Source organism: Marmota marmota, unplaced genomic scaffold (genome assembly GCF_001458135.2).
Source record: "Marmota marmota marmota unplaced genomic scaffold, marMar, whole genome shotgun sequence".
Classification (NCBI taxonomy): domain Eukaryota; kingdom Metazoa; phylum Chordata; class Mammalia; order Rodentia; family Sciuridae; genus Marmota; species Marmota marmota.
In genome coordinates this window covers 13,080,055-13,096,728 of record NW_025999960.1, presented here as the reverse complement: position 1 = coordinate 13,096,728, position 16,674 = coordinate 13,080,055, and the positions used below count along the sequence as shown (strand labels likewise).

The 16,674-nt window shown below is 36.4% G+C and overlaps 1 protein-coding gene across 3 annotated transcripts in view; it reads left to right on the top strand.

The window, feature by feature from the left end:
- Nucleotides 1-16,674, top strand: part of Slc38a4 (solute carrier family 38 member 4) — a 64,247-nt gene that overhangs the window by 33,363 nt on the left and 14,210 nt on the right. For all 3 annotated transcript variants that reach the window (XM_015493249.2, XM_015493248.2, XM_048802588.1), the window contains exons 2-11: nt 1,537-1,769; nt 5,765-5,855; nt 6,356-6,471; nt 8,937-9,010; nt 9,451-9,543; nt 14,856-14,937; nt 15,028-15,110; nt 15,220-15,278; nt 16,137-16,412; nt 16,541-16,620. In XM_015493249.2, the coding sequence (XP_015348735.1) occupies nt 1,648-1,769; nt 5,765-5,855; nt 6,356-6,471; nt 8,937-9,010; nt 9,451-9,543; nt 14,856-14,937; nt 15,028-15,110; nt 15,220-15,278; nt 16,137-16,412; nt 16,541-16,620 (1,076 nt within the window). In that variant the 5' untranslated portion in view covers nt 1,537-1,647. The remainder of the gene's footprint in view (nt 1-1,536; nt 1,770-5,764; nt 5,856-6,355; nt 6,472-8,936; nt 9,011-9,450; nt 9,544-14,855; nt 14,938-15,027; nt 15,111-15,219; nt 15,279-16,136; nt 16,413-16,540; nt 16,621-16,674) is intronic.

Below are 16,674 nucleotides of genomic sequence, written 5' to 3'. Positions count from 1 at the left end.
TAATGTGTGATAGATGAGGGAAACCTTCATACTCATTTGATATGAGTTTCTATTTTTTTTCTTTTAACATATGCATGTCTTCATTCTCTCTGGTAGCTTTTAAGCATCTTCTTTTGACTTTTAATGTAATGAATTTAGACTGCCTGGTATTAGTGACGAATGATTCCTCCTCCTTGGAATGCCTGTGCTGTTTTAAATTCTGAGAGTTGCTTCCTCTGGATGATTCTTTACCATTTTATATTTGTTCCATCTCTTTTATTCTTTTCCCACAATATCTCTTAACAGCTCCTTCAATATCTTTCTTTCTTTAGCTCCTGTGCTATAATTTGAGTAATTTCCAGAGGTCTATTACTAATGCTTTTTATTCTTAATAATTTAAAAGTCTTTTAAATCACTTTGCTAATTGTAGTTCCTCAAATGTGAATATTATTGTTTCTTGTGCCTATTGACAATCATATGAGAGAGTTTCCCTGTGTGGACTTCTGTGGCTTGTAGTTTGGGGTTATGAACTCATCCCAAGTGTGAGCTGCCTTCCAGGTGCTCAGTCTGGCACTGCATTAAGGAGGCATTGCTATATGGTTGTTAAATGTTTGTGAGGGGATTTATGGATTTTTGTAAGATCTAGAGCAACTTTTCTGTTAGTTTTTCTGCTTGGATTTCCTGATCAAATGTGAAATCACATTTCAGAACCACTCCTTTCAACAGTGATCATATTTCTCCCATATAATGGTTCAAGAATGATTGAATGAATTAAATAGTAAACATTTCAGAAGACATTGTATCAACAACATAAAATGGATACATGGCAATTTTTTTTAAAAACGCAAAGCCATTTGCACTTTGAGAAAATGAGGCCCCAAAAAGTTAAATGACTTGTACTGAGATCCAGTGAGCAGAACCTAAAAGCTGTCGTTTTCTGGTTGTTAAAATGCATTTTAATTTGATATGGATGGTGACTGATGCTGATTCAAAGGTAAACCTGGCTTTCGTTTGTTACTATTCTTAATGTTGGCTTCAGGATACAGATGCCTAGAAAGTGGCTTCCTAACCTTGATCCTATCCTGGGTTGCATGTTAATCAATGTGTAGGTTGTTTTCATTCTTTCACACTCAGTTAAATTCAGGCAGTAATTTTCTTTCTAATTATTGCTAATTATTGTTAGATCTAATTATTGTTAGATCTTCCTTTGTCAACAGGAAATCATGCAGTCTGCTTCCAAATACCCAAATCTTTGTGATGACTGCTGCCACATCTTACAATTTCTCTTTCTTCCTATGGTGACTAGCAAAGCACCTGTCATGTTCATTATGCATAGGCACTTGTTAAGTATCTACTGGCTTAGCAGCTTTTTGTAAGTTTTCTTCTTCTTCTTTTCTATATGAAGCCAAGGAAACTCTGGGGATATATTTATGTAAAGTTCTTAGGAGTTTACTTCCTTTCCATGTTTGACAGCAAGCACCTTCAAAGTAAGAGATTCATATTTATTATTCTAATTTAAAGAAAATGATAATGATTTATTTTGTGTTCTGTTTGCAGAACACAGCGTTCTGAACATCAACACAAAGTAGAAGAGCCTTAAACTGAAGGGTCAGTATATTATTTACACTGAAGGAGGCGTGCGTGGACAGGAAAGCGCTGACAGGTCAAATGGATCCCATGGAGCTGAGCAATGTCAACATCGAGCCTGATGATGAGAGCAGCAGCGGTGGAGAAAGTACTCAAGACAGCTACACAGGGATGGGCAGTTCAGAAAAGGCAGCAATAAGCAGGTATGGGGTTAAAAATCACCAGCTCCATGCAAAAGCAAGACTGACTTCTGGATGTGGAAAACAAGGGTGTCATTGGGAAGAACTGGATTTATTACAAATTGGAGATCACAATGGCCTGGATGTCAACATACCAGTTTCCTGATATAGTAATAAAATGTCAACCCTTTGTGTGACTTCATGTCCTTTTCTCCACTAATAATGTTGCCTATAGTTTGATTATATTAGCTGAGCACTGAACTTCATTTTAGAACTATTGTTTCTCAGAGTCGTCTTCCCTTGCTTGCCCTTGAGTGTTGCTTCATCCCCAGGGTTCGATAGCGATCCTTTTCTAGGTGTCCTCTGAGCAAGCTCATTGTAACCATCATGGGGTCACCCACTCAGATGCCACATTCCCAGCCTGTTATTTCACAACCAAGTTTCAGATCATTATATTTAATGGCCTACTGATACACACTTCTACTGGATGACTAATGTGTCTGAAATACTTCATTCCTAAAGTCAGACTTGTTTAATATCAAATTCCTGTCATTCTCTTCAAAACCTGTTCCTCCTCAAGTTATCCCCATCCTGCTGAAAATCACCATCAACCTTGGAATCAATCAACTCAGGATCCATCGTAGATGCGTACCTTCTCCCAGACCACACATCCAATGGCCGTCTGTATACAGTCATTTTTACCTAATTAATATTTCAAATCACCTTCTTCTGTCTATCCATTCCATTGTCATCTTTAGGCTTTCATCCTCTCTCACTTGTCTGTCAGAGCAGCCCTGCTTTGTCTGTCCATCTGACATTCTGTTCTCTTCTGTCTAGCCCTTCTCACTTCCACAAGAGTAATCTTCTGTAATTGCATATTGGGTTATGTTCCGTCCTTGGATAAAGCTCTCCCATGAATCCACCTTAGCTATTAGATGCAACTGTACACTGCTTGGTATGTGAGGCCCTTCATGATCTGCCCCTGACCGACCTTACCTGTCCTGTTCTTGCCCTCCTCTTATGTACCCGCCTGTCTTCACTCATTCTGTTCCATCTGCTAGAATCCACCCACTTCCCTTTTCTTTCTTGTGATACCTCTCATTCTTCAAGAATCAGCTCAATGTCAGTTCTCCTGGGAAGCCTTCTCCAAATGCCTCTACTCCCCCAGTGACCATTCCTCCTTTGTGCAACCTTCCCTGCAATTAGATAATAATCATATCATTTTCACAGGTTAATGACCTCCGCACTATAGTTATTCAATAAGTAAGTTAATTTCCCACAAAGCATTATATAACACAAGTTGTACATAATTAAAGATGCTCAGAAGGGAATCTTTTGATCAAATCTAAGCCTGAAGTAAAAAATATTATCCTCAAGGTCTTCTTCATTCACATCATCCTAGAAGGGCTTTCAGGAGGAGGCATTCCTAGTAGGTCAGTGCAAGGAATTTGAGGGTTGTTGAACTAGAGAGGCCATTGAGATATAAATCAGGGCAATTTGTAAATTGGGTGAGTCTTGTGGTAGATTCTGTAGGGTAGGGACTTGACTTTAGAAAACATCTATCTTCTTTGAGCTTAATTTAAAAGTATACACTAGAAAACCAATATCTACTTTTCTAAGGATTAAATGAGTTCCTGGAATACAAATGGTATTCAATAAATGCTTGTGCATTTTCTTTCATGTCATGTCCCTTAGTAAATTGTTCAAAATCTGCAGGCTTTTTTTATTCTGAAAGGAATATACACAAATAAGAACTCAGCAGAGATTGCCTGAGCTGAAGGGGATATTGGAGCAATTCCATTTGGCCTTCAAAGCCCTAATGAAAAGAACCACAATGTTTTTGTTGTGTTTTATACAAGGACCACACACAATGACTTACCTTTAACTCCTGGCTCAAACACAGGTCATCATTTTGCAATTTTATGATCACTTTTAAAAGATAGGTTTTGTTTATGTTTGGTTTGGATTGAACCTTTAAATGTAAAGTTTTGAGAGATTCAACATATTGCATTTATTTGGGATCATTTTACTTATGTTTTCAATACATTATAGGTTTGGTACCAAAAACATTTGACACACTGGGGACATTTCTCATGTATTTTATATAATTTTGGCATGTTCTATGGCTATAACTCATCTCATGCCAAAATAGGAATATGCAAAATGCCTTAAAAGCGATCTGTTTTCTTTTAAATTTTAAATTTTAAAAATTACTCATGGACTAGAAATTCTAGTTTATTGATTAAAGCAAAAAATAGAACATTGAATATTCCTGAGTTTAAATTCCACTTTTAAGTGACACTTGTTTTTATAGTCCTTGGTCCTATTTTATCCTATTATCTCAGTTTCCGGCTAGGAGCCCCCTATAGCAGTTCCTCATAAAGCAAGTATATGAACTACAGACTATTAAAGTAAATCCCAAAAAGATGGTGGAGGGAGTGTGGAAATGGAAGAAGGCAACAGGTTTGAAGGCATTGTGTTTGCTGAGAGAAACATGGGGGAGGAGAACAGCAGGAAATATTCTCAGTCTGTACACTCAGAACTCTCTTCCCCTGGAGTCTCCAGGAATAGCACATAACGCTTGGTGGGTTTTGTCTACTGTTTCTCTCTGCACCTTGTCTTGCTCTGTATCCTCAGAGAATGACTCTGTCATTCTCATCCTCACCAGATGATTTTCAGGATTAACTCTTAATTATGAAAGATAATTCGTACTTCTCTCTAATAATAATTCTTTTCCACTTCATTTCTAAGGTTTATTTTAGTAAAGGGTGAAAGATTTATATATTCTGAAGAGAAAAATATAGCATTATAACTGTTATTTTCATAAAATACACTCCAATTATTCTATCTTACTCTGTAATGCAAGAAATTCCCCTAAGAATTGCAATCTTATTCATAAAGCATTTTTTTTAAGAATTGTGCATAGTTGAATATTTTATGTAAAACAACAAAAAATCCTGTGGTATTTTGGTGGGTAAAAATGCAACACTGGCAGCTGTTTCATTAGCCAAGCCTTTGGAAATGTGGCTGGCCCCCTGTCTATAGCCTCTAAGCTTCTGGCATGTAACTCCAAAAGCTTACCAGTACAGTAAGGAGGTGGCATTAGGAACAAAGTGTGCAGCTTCCAGGCTGTGCCCAAGTAGACCATAATTGCAATGTTCTGTGCCTAGCAACATTTTGGAGTCCCATTTCCCTCCCAACTCCTCTATCAAGTCATTGAACTTTTTTTTTTTATGAACAATTTTCTTAGTTTAATCCTTTATCTAATGGTAACTCAGGTACATTTTCAGAGTAATCAGCACACACACACACAAACAACCAAATTAATACAGAGCTACCATCTAACATATGTATCTTAGATATAAATAAACAGAACCAGCAAAGAGGAAATGCCAGCTCTAGGGCTCTGTCCAGGCTGTGTGATGTCATGGAAGGCTATGGACTTGAGTCTGGCAGTGGAGGCAGGGCTCCTTCACTTTTCTGAGCCACAGTTCTCTCATCTTTGGAGTAGGATCATGAAAGTTCCTCTCACAGGGATATTTTGGGCATCTAGGAGAAGAGGATTACAGTGCCTAGGCATTTAATGAATAGTTGTTAAAGTAATAAAATCATCTGATTATGGCATGGTGGTAGTTTAGAAAACTCAAAATCATGATCCTGTACCCTTTCTTTGGAAGGGAAATAAGTGGGTGCAACATCAGTTCCAATTCGTCTCTTCCTTGCGTCGTTAATATGGGAAAGAAGAAATGTGGCAGAAGCAATTTTTCAACTAAAAATAATATTTCCTCCTTCATGACATCTTCTCTCCCTCCCCAAATCACTTCATAAATGGAGCTCAGTTGCTAGCCTGGAAGAAACACTGGTGTGAAGGAGAAGAAAATAGGTTCTAGGTGTTTTGTCTCCTACATTGATTTTTGCTCTCCTATTTCTGTTACTTAGATCACCCGAAACATAAATATTACTTAGAGTGAGTATTTACATAGATTTTGTTACTTTCTTATTTTCCCTTTTGTGTTTAGTCAATTTGCTAATGAAGACGCTGAAAGCCAGAAGTTCCTGACAAATGGGTTTTTTGGGGAAAAGAAGCTGGCAGATTACGATGATGAACATGTAAGTTGAATCTATGCTTTCAGGAAATAAACAGGTCTGAGGGTGTCTGATGTACCTAGGTCTCTGTGGGAAAACAATGTGACTGAAATTTTCCGAGCCTTGGTCAGCACATTCTCTGTTTATTCAGGCCCTTACTGGAATAAGGACTTGTTTTTCCTGTTCGCCATATGGCTGCATAAATCATTTATGAAATTTATTTGTTTTTTGGAGAAATCATTCTAACCCAAATGTAATCTGCTGTCATACATGTTTTCTCTTTTATATTACACCACCTGTACTTTTTTTCCTTTTTTTTTTTACTGAGTTCTATGTTAAAATCAAGCATCACATTCCATTTAAAAGTACATGCTTTTATTGAAGTTGAGTAATAAGATGATTTTATCTTAGTCTTTGATTTGGTACTGTAATCACCAGGAGAGGTAATATGAAAATAAGAATGACCCAGGAAAAGATGGGTCCTTTGGCCAACGTTTGCTTATGGTACATTCCTTTCCTTCAAGCATCCTGGAACGACTTCCTTTGGAATGTCCTCATTCAACCTGAGCAACGCCATCATGGGCAGTGGAATCTTGGGCTTGTCCTATGCCATGGCCAACACAGGGATCATACTTTTCATGTAAGTATCTGGATTTGGTGATGAGGTCTGTCCACACCTGCTGCTCTTTCAGTTAACACTCTGAAATATGATCTTGGTGGGCAGGAAGAATCTTGCTTTTAGATAAAACAGCAGCCTGTGAAGTAACTAGAGCCATCTAATCATAGTACTTGCTCCCCCAACTATATGGTAGACACTAGCATTAGTGGAGACACCACTGGTGGAGCAGCCCTACTAGTCCAGAGAAACCATTTTACAAGGATCTCAGTGTTTAATATATGCCTAAAGTAATTGTTTAGTAGTCAAAAAGATATTATCCAAAAGCAAACCTGATTTTTTTTCCACATTTTTAGAGAAAGTAGCCCATTCAATCAGGCTTAGGAGCCCTAAATGCCTTGGTGCTATCTCATGCCCTGTTCCCTGTGCCCTTGGGCAGCAGATACATGGAGCACACTTTCCTTCTCTCTGTCCCATGAAAGTGCAATGTGCCTTCTCACCACTGGGCCTCTGCACATGCTTTGGAACACTTTTCCTTTCTTCTTCATCAAGTTAACTTTTCATATGTCATCTCAACTTCACCTTAGTGCAGCCTTCCCTCACTTAACCTAATCCATTATATACGCACCACAGCTTTAGTATTTTAGTGTGTCTAATTCACTTGATTAATGTCCATTTCCCTTGCTAGACTATAAGTTCCAGAGAGTTGAGCCCACCTCCCCAAGACCTGGCTCAGTGCTTGGCTCAGAGAATCTTTGCTAAGTGACAGAGCTTATTCCTAAACCTGTGAGCTAAGGGTAGTAGCCTCACTTAGCTGACCTGTAGAATGGATAAAACATCATGACAGACAATCACAGGCATTTATGTGCAAAATGGACATTCTGGTATTTGTCAAGACACGGTTGACAGCAGTGGAATTCTTCACAAGAATAAAGTCTGAAGCATCAATGTGAACACAAATCCTGATCCCAAATGCAAGCTCGAGAGTTCACTGTCTAAGAATGCAACATTTATATTATAAATATATGCTATTTATGTTCTGAACATCACGTGTGATTAGATAATCATACAGCTATTTGAGGGCCGAGGATCAGGACTATAAATATTTATCTTGTGTTAGTTCTTTAAATTATTTTATACATAATATTCTTTAGCTGAATGAATTTTTATATCAACTTAATTTTTTAAGCCATGGTTGAAACAAAGTTGCTCTTTTGTTATCTGATTCTTAATGCCTGGAAATGTATTCTACATTTGTATGCTTTTGCAATGTGTACTACCTCTAAGACAAAAAGACTGCCTTCTCCTTATTAATTATACATGCCATTAAAATTAATTAGGAAGTTAACACAGATCATTGATGAATAGAAATAGGAAGCACTTCCCCCAATTCTAGAGCCATAGATCATTTTTACAGGAGGAGAATATTCTGATTTTTGAAAGGGGCTCATTTTAAACCTATAAACATTTAGTAGATTAATTTAGCAAGAGTAAATAAATCACTAACACATAGGATCTGTTTTGTGTGTCCAGTTAGCTCAAAATAGATTTAGCTGTCTCTCTTTGTTCACAACAAGTGACACTATTTCATTGGTTTTACTGGTAGTATTTTCTGCCAAAGTAAGTACATGTTTAAAATACAGGAGTGCTTATTTTTCCATTGAACAAAATTGTGTAATCTGATTTACATAATTCTTTAGAAACAGGTTAAATTAATTAAGCATATGGGAAAATAAATGAATAAGTCATTGATTAGACAGTTCTGGAAAATAAGAGCACAATAAAGCTTGAGTACTTACAAAATGTTTAATTCATGTTCTAAATGTGCATTTGCAGCATTGATCTCATTGGGAATTACGAAAGGATTGAATCAATTGTTGGGAAAATGTTTAGTGTGTTCTCATCATGCAAAATAAACACAAAGATTTTTTTTTTTAAATTCAGGTAAAGATTTGTAATGTCCCTTCATTTATTATGTAGTTAATTCTTCTACACTCTTATTTTTGTACTCTGTTCCAAGATTTAGAGAAATATTGATCAGCATAAACTAAAAGAAGTAAAGAAACAATACACACATACTTTGGTTTCTGGATTCCTAGATTTTAGATTTCTTGTATAGCTCTTCAATTCTAAATGTTGTTGCAAATATGATAAACCTATTCCTGCATGCTGAGTAAGCAAATGTAGTATTTGCTAATTTTGCTATATGTTTAGTTTCTAAGTTATAATGCAGATTCTGTAATTGTATAACCCTAAAAAATTTTAGGAATTTCAGCATGTAGGTTTAGACTTATAAAAATATAGACAATTCTAGATGTGTGACATATAAGGAAGAATGTGGCATTCTGAAAAGAATTTCTCAGTGTTCCCCAAGCACACATACTTTTGGAAAGCTATTGATTGAAAGTGATCAGTTATTTTAACATCTAACATTACAATATCTCATTTATTATAGAAATCTCATTTTTTACTCTCTGTTCCCTTTACAGAATCATGCTGCTTGCTGTGGCAATATTGTCACTCTATTCAGTTCACCTTTTATTAAAAACATCCAAGGAAGGAGGTATGCACCCTTAAATTCGTATCTTAAGATAATAAAATATCTTCGTATTTTTTGATTCTCATAAAAGAGTATTTCAGTCTATGTAGCTCCATAGCCAGAGATGATTTAGTCAGTTTCACATTTCCTTCTCTTCTAGCCACAGTGACAAATCTCTCAAGGTTTTTAGTTATTTGGGCAAATTGCTCTGGTTCAAGCCCAATAGACAAAGAGAGACTTATCATGGATGACAGAAATAACTATTTTGATGGATACTTGCAGCTCAAGTGCCTGATGCCATCACTTCCTATCTGGGCAACATTTTACTATATTGTTTCTTGATTTTTGACATTGCTTCATTTGGGTTTATAACTTCTAGGTAATGTTTACTTACATGTTTGATACTCTGGTGCAGAAATACTTTAGTATTTCTTCTAACAAGGTTATTTTATCTTTCATTGTAGGGTCATTAATTTATGAAAAATTAGGGGAAAAGGCATTTGGATGGCCAGGAAAAATTGGAGCTTTTATTTCCATTACAATGCAGAACATTGGAGGTAAGGGGGTATAGCTTTCAATAAACCACATAAACTTTCCATAGAATATTCAATGGATAAGAAAACTCTTATGGCAATGAACAAGCACCTTAAAGATTAAAAAAGAAAAAATAGCTGTTTAGATGGTTCTTAAATCTTCGAACTAAACTTTCTGGAATAGATTTGCTATTCATTTATAATTAAAAATAGCAATATCTAGGAATTTAATGGTGTATAAATATCTACCAACTGAATTTTTAAAAAATTTTTTTTAGTTGTAGGTGGACACAGACCTTTATTTTATTTATGTGGTGCTGAGGATTGAAGCCAGCGTCCCGCACATAAGCTAGGCGAGCACTCTACCGTTAAGCCACAACTCCAGGCCACACCAATTGAATTTTTCAGTTTATATAGGATAAAACCTTTCTTGATCTCAAATGCTATTATGATGTTATGACTTTTTAAGTGAAAGCACTAATGCTTGTTACTGGCATTGGCAAAATAGTTAATATGCCATAATTATGGCTGAGTTCCTTTCATAGGGTAAGTGGGGGCAGGAATAGCCAAATGCTGTGGCCCTTGAGCACAGTTGGCATAGAGCCAGCCCATGGAAGAGGCTTTTTAGTTGTCCTAAGGCCAACACCCATCTTCACATCAGAAGCTCTATAACAACAGATTGCTTGGTCTACAGATTCTTATAATCCCAGCTGAATTAGAATTCCCATAGTAGAGCCTAAAAATAAATATTTCCATCAGTGTTCTGAATGATACTCACCAGCTTCATATGAGTTCTGTGATGTCTTTGACCCCCAGAAGGCATCAAATAAGGTATCCTCTGGCGACATCTCTGATGTGGTCCCAACTATATCCTCATATAATAGCTCTTATTTCCTTGCCTCCTACTCAGTCCCCCCACCTGCTGTTCTATTCCTGGGTTCTTTCTTCTATAAACACCACCAGCTACCATCCAGTTTTTTAAGCCAGAAATCTTGTGTCAGCCTAAACTTTTCCATCTTTCCCTGACTCAGCATATGCCATCAAATATCACGTCCTGTCCACTTGATCTCTTACTTCTCAAGTCCCTCCTCTCCTTTTATCCTCATGACCATAGAGATCTGCAATATCAGCTCATACTATTGCAATAGTCTTCTGGTCTTCCAGCATTGAGTTTCCCCCTCCTCCATGTCTGATTCATCCTCAAGATAAACTTTCTCAAAGTCAGATCGAGTCCTGTTTCTCCTATGCATAAAATTCCTCATTATTTTTAAGGTAAAATTAAACTCATTGGCCGGATATAAGGGTCTTCATTACATTCCTCTGCTGACCTTTTTATGTCCATATCTATCCCCCCATTATCAATCCCATACATTTGAGACAGGCATCAAACCATATCAAATTGTATTCAGTCTCTCAATAGTACTAGTATTAATTTACCATGTTAAAAATTCCTCTATGAGGGTTTCTTTACACTCACTGTTTCCTCTCCTTCAGTGTCTCTTGAAGACCTCCAACCCTGACAGATACACCCCGACTAGTCTTTTCTCCTCTCTCTCTTCCCCAGGTCCATAGCTGCTCTAGGCTGTTAGATTCCCCTAGGCTCTCTTGGTCCTGTTTGTATATAGTTGTACAAATGTTACTTTTTTAAAAAGGTATTTTTAAAACATTTGAGGGAAAAAAATGTTTTTGGAGTCTATTGCACCTGCTTTTGAGACTTTTTCTATCATTTTCTGTGACCTTGAGAAAAATCACTTTATTCCTTTGAGTTTAATTTTTTCACCTATGAAAGTGAGTAATACTCTAACCTCATAAGGTCAATGTGAGGAGGAAATAAATAACATATGGCTAGTTCAGAACCTGTTTCCCTCCTCCCTCTTCTTCAATAGCCACATCTCTAGAGCCCCTCTGATCACTTTAAATGGTATTTTTATAATTATAAAATAAATTATGCTAATTGTAACTAAAACATTATATAAATATATAAAATACCCAGAAAAGTTTGTGCAAGTCACCCTCAGAAATAACTGCTCCAGGTTTTCTTCTACTCCAAATTTAGCAAATGTATTGATATTGTTAATACTGGATCATCTTATAAATACTGATTTGTGACTTGCTGTTTTTATTTAACAGTGTGCCTTAGATGAATTTGCATGTTATTTTTCTCTGTGACTTTCAACTTTTGCATTATCAATATGTATCATATTTGGTTTACCAAATACTTTTTGATGAATAGTTGAATCATTTCCAGTGTTTCACTATTACAAATAATGCTGCAATCAATAAATCTGCACAGAGACTTTGCAAGAAATCAACCCTTTTGATAAGTGAACTCAGTGGAGTTACCTAGGATTTCTGAAATGTAGCAATTCCTTTAATAACCTCTATCCAACTATACCTGCCCTTGAGAATGGACAACTGTAATCATATAAATAAAATGTAACCATATCTTAATGTGTTTTCTTTCTTATCTTTTTTCTTTTGGTACTGGGGATTGAACCTAGGACCTTAAACATGCTAAAGATGCACTTTTAGCTTAGCTCCCAACCCCCAATTTGGTTTATTTCTCTTCATAGCTTTATACGTTATTATAGTCTTGGGTAGAATTTGGCAGTAACACCAAGATTGTCTCATTCATTTTACTGGATTTGGGCCATAAACATCTAAGTCCCTGAATCCCACCAAATAGACTGCTTTACATTTGGTTCACATATTTAGCCTTATCAAGATTTAAAGTATCAAGCATCTCATAGGATCACCTCATAGTTGATCTAATTTATTTGTTTTGACAACTAAAATAACCAGACATAAGCATATTTTGCCATGAACTCATCAAGCTGTGCGCTGGCAGCAGCAGTCATTCAAAGTGTAGCCACTGTTGTGCTTCTAAATATGGAATAAACTATGCAGTGGGCTGTGTCAAGCCACACACAAGAAGTGTGGCTTTAAGAGAGTGAGATGAAATTTCATAATACCACTGCAAAAAATGCTCTCACTTTTGTTACTTTATATGATTGGTGTATATTTGGCTTAAGGAAAACCACTTGTATTTTTTGATTAAGCAACTCCATGTTTGGAACACTTCATTTCTGCTATATTGAGTACCAAAAATTTAACATTCACCATAGATGTTTTAACACTTAGCAGAATAATGTTGACATTACCCAAACAGATCTGGATAATTCTGAATTTTCAAAGGCCAAACACATTAACAGTGGTGACATCACTGAAAGTCAGCAATTAATAGCTCTAAAATTGGATGGGACCTCACTGAGTCAGTTAATCAGAAATATCTCCTGTTTACGCTCCATAAGACTCAGCTTTAGCCAAGGTCTTTGTAAAGATTAACTAAATAGTGTGTACAGAAGATGCATCTGGTATTATAGAAATCATTTCACTTCGACAACAGAGCAGCACTGATCCAGAAGTCAAGAAACTTGTAGTTTAGATGTGTTCTCCCCTTTATAAGCTGTGTGATCTTGGATATGTCATTGAACTTCTCAAAATCTTTATCCTCAGCTGCAGAATAGGATAACAACATATACCTCATCATCTCACAGGACTTTTTGGATGATCAAATGAAGTAATTTGCAGAACTAAACAATGCCAGGAAATTTTTATCACCATTATTACTTTCATTAAAAGTTAAGGAAGTATTTTAAAACTGTAGTTCAATTTACAACTCAGATATCTGTTTTAAATAAATGTCTATTAGCAAAAATTCATGAAGAGGATGTAGCATACCTTCAAAGCTTCTATGTAAAATTTGTTAGTTTTATTTTAAATTTTGACTTTGTACCTTGTATCAAATAACAATTTAGTAATGTATTTCACTGAATGGATAGATCTGGTAAAGGGATGTGGCATAAATCTCTACAGTTTTCAAAAACTATGTTATATATATGAGAAACATGTTTATTATATATATAACATGTTATATATATATATATACATAGATAGATATTATATGTTATATATATATATATATATATATATATATATATATATTTTCCAAGATTTTCAAAACAATACATCATTATTCATATATTACTTACCAAGATTCTGATGAAGTTTTGCCACTTTGTGTGATTTCTTATTTGGACAAAGGGAGACTAGAATATGGAGTAGAAAAGGAAACTCCCAAAAAACTTACTTGGCAAATAAGGGGAGAAACTGTCATCTTTTATATTTTTTTTCTTGGTGCTAGTCATATATAATAGTGGGGTTCATTTTGGCATATTCATAAATGCATATTAGATGATTTGCTCCATTTCAATCCCTACTACTTCCCCTTCCTCCTCCAATCACCTTTCTCTATTCTGTTACTTCCTTTTATCTATTTAGTGTTTTTAATTGGTACATTATAGTACCAAAACTTAACATTCACCACAGATGTTTTAACACTTAGCAGAATAATCATAAAAGTGGGATTCATCTGTGAACATAGCATAATTTGTTCAGTTTCATTCCACAGTTCCCTTTCCTATCCCTCCTCCATACCCTTTGATCCTCTTCCTCTGTTCCACTGTTCTGCCTTCTCTTTTCATGAGGTCCCTCTTTTCTTTAATTTCCTTATTTCTCTTTAGCTTCTGCATATGAGAAAAAAAAATTTGATCCTTGACTTTCTGAGCCTGGTTTATTCCACTTAGCATGATGTTCTCCAGTTCCATTCATTTACCAGCAAGTGTCAACAATTTCATTCTTCTTCATGGCTGAGTAAAATTCTGTCATGTATATATACCATTATTTTCTTTATCAGTTTGTCTGTTGATGGGCACATGGGCTGGTTCCATAATTTGGCTATTCTAATATTCTTTTATCAATCCAGGAAGACTCTATCTAATCACCAGTGGTCTGAGACTGCTTGTCCCTCAGGGAGATCACAGAGGATCAGACAGGTCTTCACCTGGGGAAGGCCAGAGTGATGTAGAGTCTCTTCAGCTCTGCCCTACAATTCCGCCCTTAGTCTTTTGGCCCATGGCTTATGTTGTCAGACCCTGACACTAAACCTGGATCACTCAATACCATAATAATTTATAAGTAATGAGGGCAAAAGTTTGAAGTTGAAGCTTCCCTGAAAACTTGGAGCTGAATCTAACACAGAATTGACATTGACCCCCTGAGCAACGGTCCACATGTGAGAGCTACAGGGCCAAGAGTCTATTTTAAAAAAGAATTTGGAAGCACTGCAGAATCCACAGTGGCTTCTCTTTCTGTTTGGAGGATTAGATGATCATCTTGCCAAGAAGAATGGGTGTTCCAAATGTCATGACTCCTTAAAACTTGCATGTGACTATAGTGCCATGCACACCACTAAGCTGTCACATTTTCCATTTTAGCAATGTCAAGCTACCTCTTTATCATTAAATATGAACTACCTGAAGTAATCAGAGCATTCATGGGACTTGAAGAAAATACTGGGTATGTCTTATGTTCTCTTTATAACATCAAGTGACTCATTCTACTTCATCTTTTCTGATCCTAATATCCTCATCTCTTTTTCTGTCCCAGGGAATGGTACCTCAATGGCAACTACCTCGTCATACTTGTGTCTGTGGGAATTATTCTTCCACTTTCTCTCCTTAAAAATTTAGGTAAAGTCATTTTCTAATTGAAACTATTTTTACTTTTATTTCATATTCTAATAGGTAAGCTGTTTGCAGATGCCATATTCACCTTCAAAATATTTCTGCTAACTCCTAGGTTACCTTGGTTATACTAGTGGATTTTCTCTGACCTGCATGGTGTTTTTTCTCAGTGTGGTAAGTGACTTGTGGTCCAAATCCTTGTAGCTTGGGAATCAAGAAATGGTGTGTGTGACTAAATTGATGTCCCCATTTTTTGTCAAGCACTTCACTAGTTAGAAATAGTTCCTGCATCATGAGCAATTTTATTGTATTTTAATTTGGAAAAGGAAAAGAGTAGTCACAAGTTTAAAAATAGTTGAGTTATAGTTAGAATGTCAAGGCCACTGCTAATGGTATATTGTAGGCACACTGGATGAATATTTGGATAAGAGTACATGATATTAACCCAATATTTAGAAAAAGGGAGAAAAAAGTGAGGAGGCCCACAGGAGACATGAATAGATGATACCATATCTGCACAAACCAGATATTTCCTTTTCCACAATTCTATCCAGTCATAGAGGGCAACAACAGCAGGATTAAAAATGAAGTTCTATCCCTATCTTAAAAGGAGAAATTTCTTGCGTTATCATGGATGCAAAATGTATAAAGCATTTCCCCAAAGAAACAAAGGAGGAAGGAATTGTTGACGACCCATGTTGTTATTAGTTTGAAGAAATAAAAGATATGAAACGTAGCAAGGAAATGATCATCTTTGTCATGAAAGGGCATGAAAAGCTTAGAATGGGCTCATGCAAAATAAGGTCCTGTGGACTCGAGGGGGCAGTGCTGCCAACCACAGTTCCTGCCCTTTCCTTAGGAGAGAGGCTAGAGGGAGTCCTCATTCGTAGTCCATTAATCTAAATGGAATCTACACTTGAGTTCCCTCATCCCCGCCCAATGAGCCACACATAGGGATATTTATTTCACTGTTTTTCCTTAAAAGCTTGAATCTGTGTTTCTTTCTTTCTTTTTTTTAATAACTGGGTTTAGGTGATTTATAAGAAATTCCAAATACCTTGCCCACTGCCTGTTTTGGATCATAATATTGGAAATCTGACATTCAACAACACACTTCCGATGCATGTGATCATGTTACCCAATAACTCTGATGATACTGGCGTGAACTTCATGATGGATTACACCCATCGCAATCCTGCAGGGCTGGAGGAGAATCAGGCCAAGGGCTCTCTTCATGGCAGTGGAGTGGAATACAAAGCCCACGGTGATGACCAGTGTCAACCCAAATACTTTGTATTCAACTCCCGGGTAAGTGAGAGACCCAGGCTCTAATGAGCCCAGTAATGCAGATTCTGAGTTTTTATTTCATGAACTGAGATGGTCTGGAATTGCCATCTGTGTTGAAATGCTAAACGTGTGTTGTCTTTGTTTTACAGACGGCCTATGCAATTCCTATCCTAGCATTTGCTTTTGTATGCCACCCTGAGGTCCTTCCCATCTACAGCGAACTTAAAGAGTAAGGGAGCCATCATTTTAGCTCTTAATTTGCTATGAAAATGTGCTCATATGT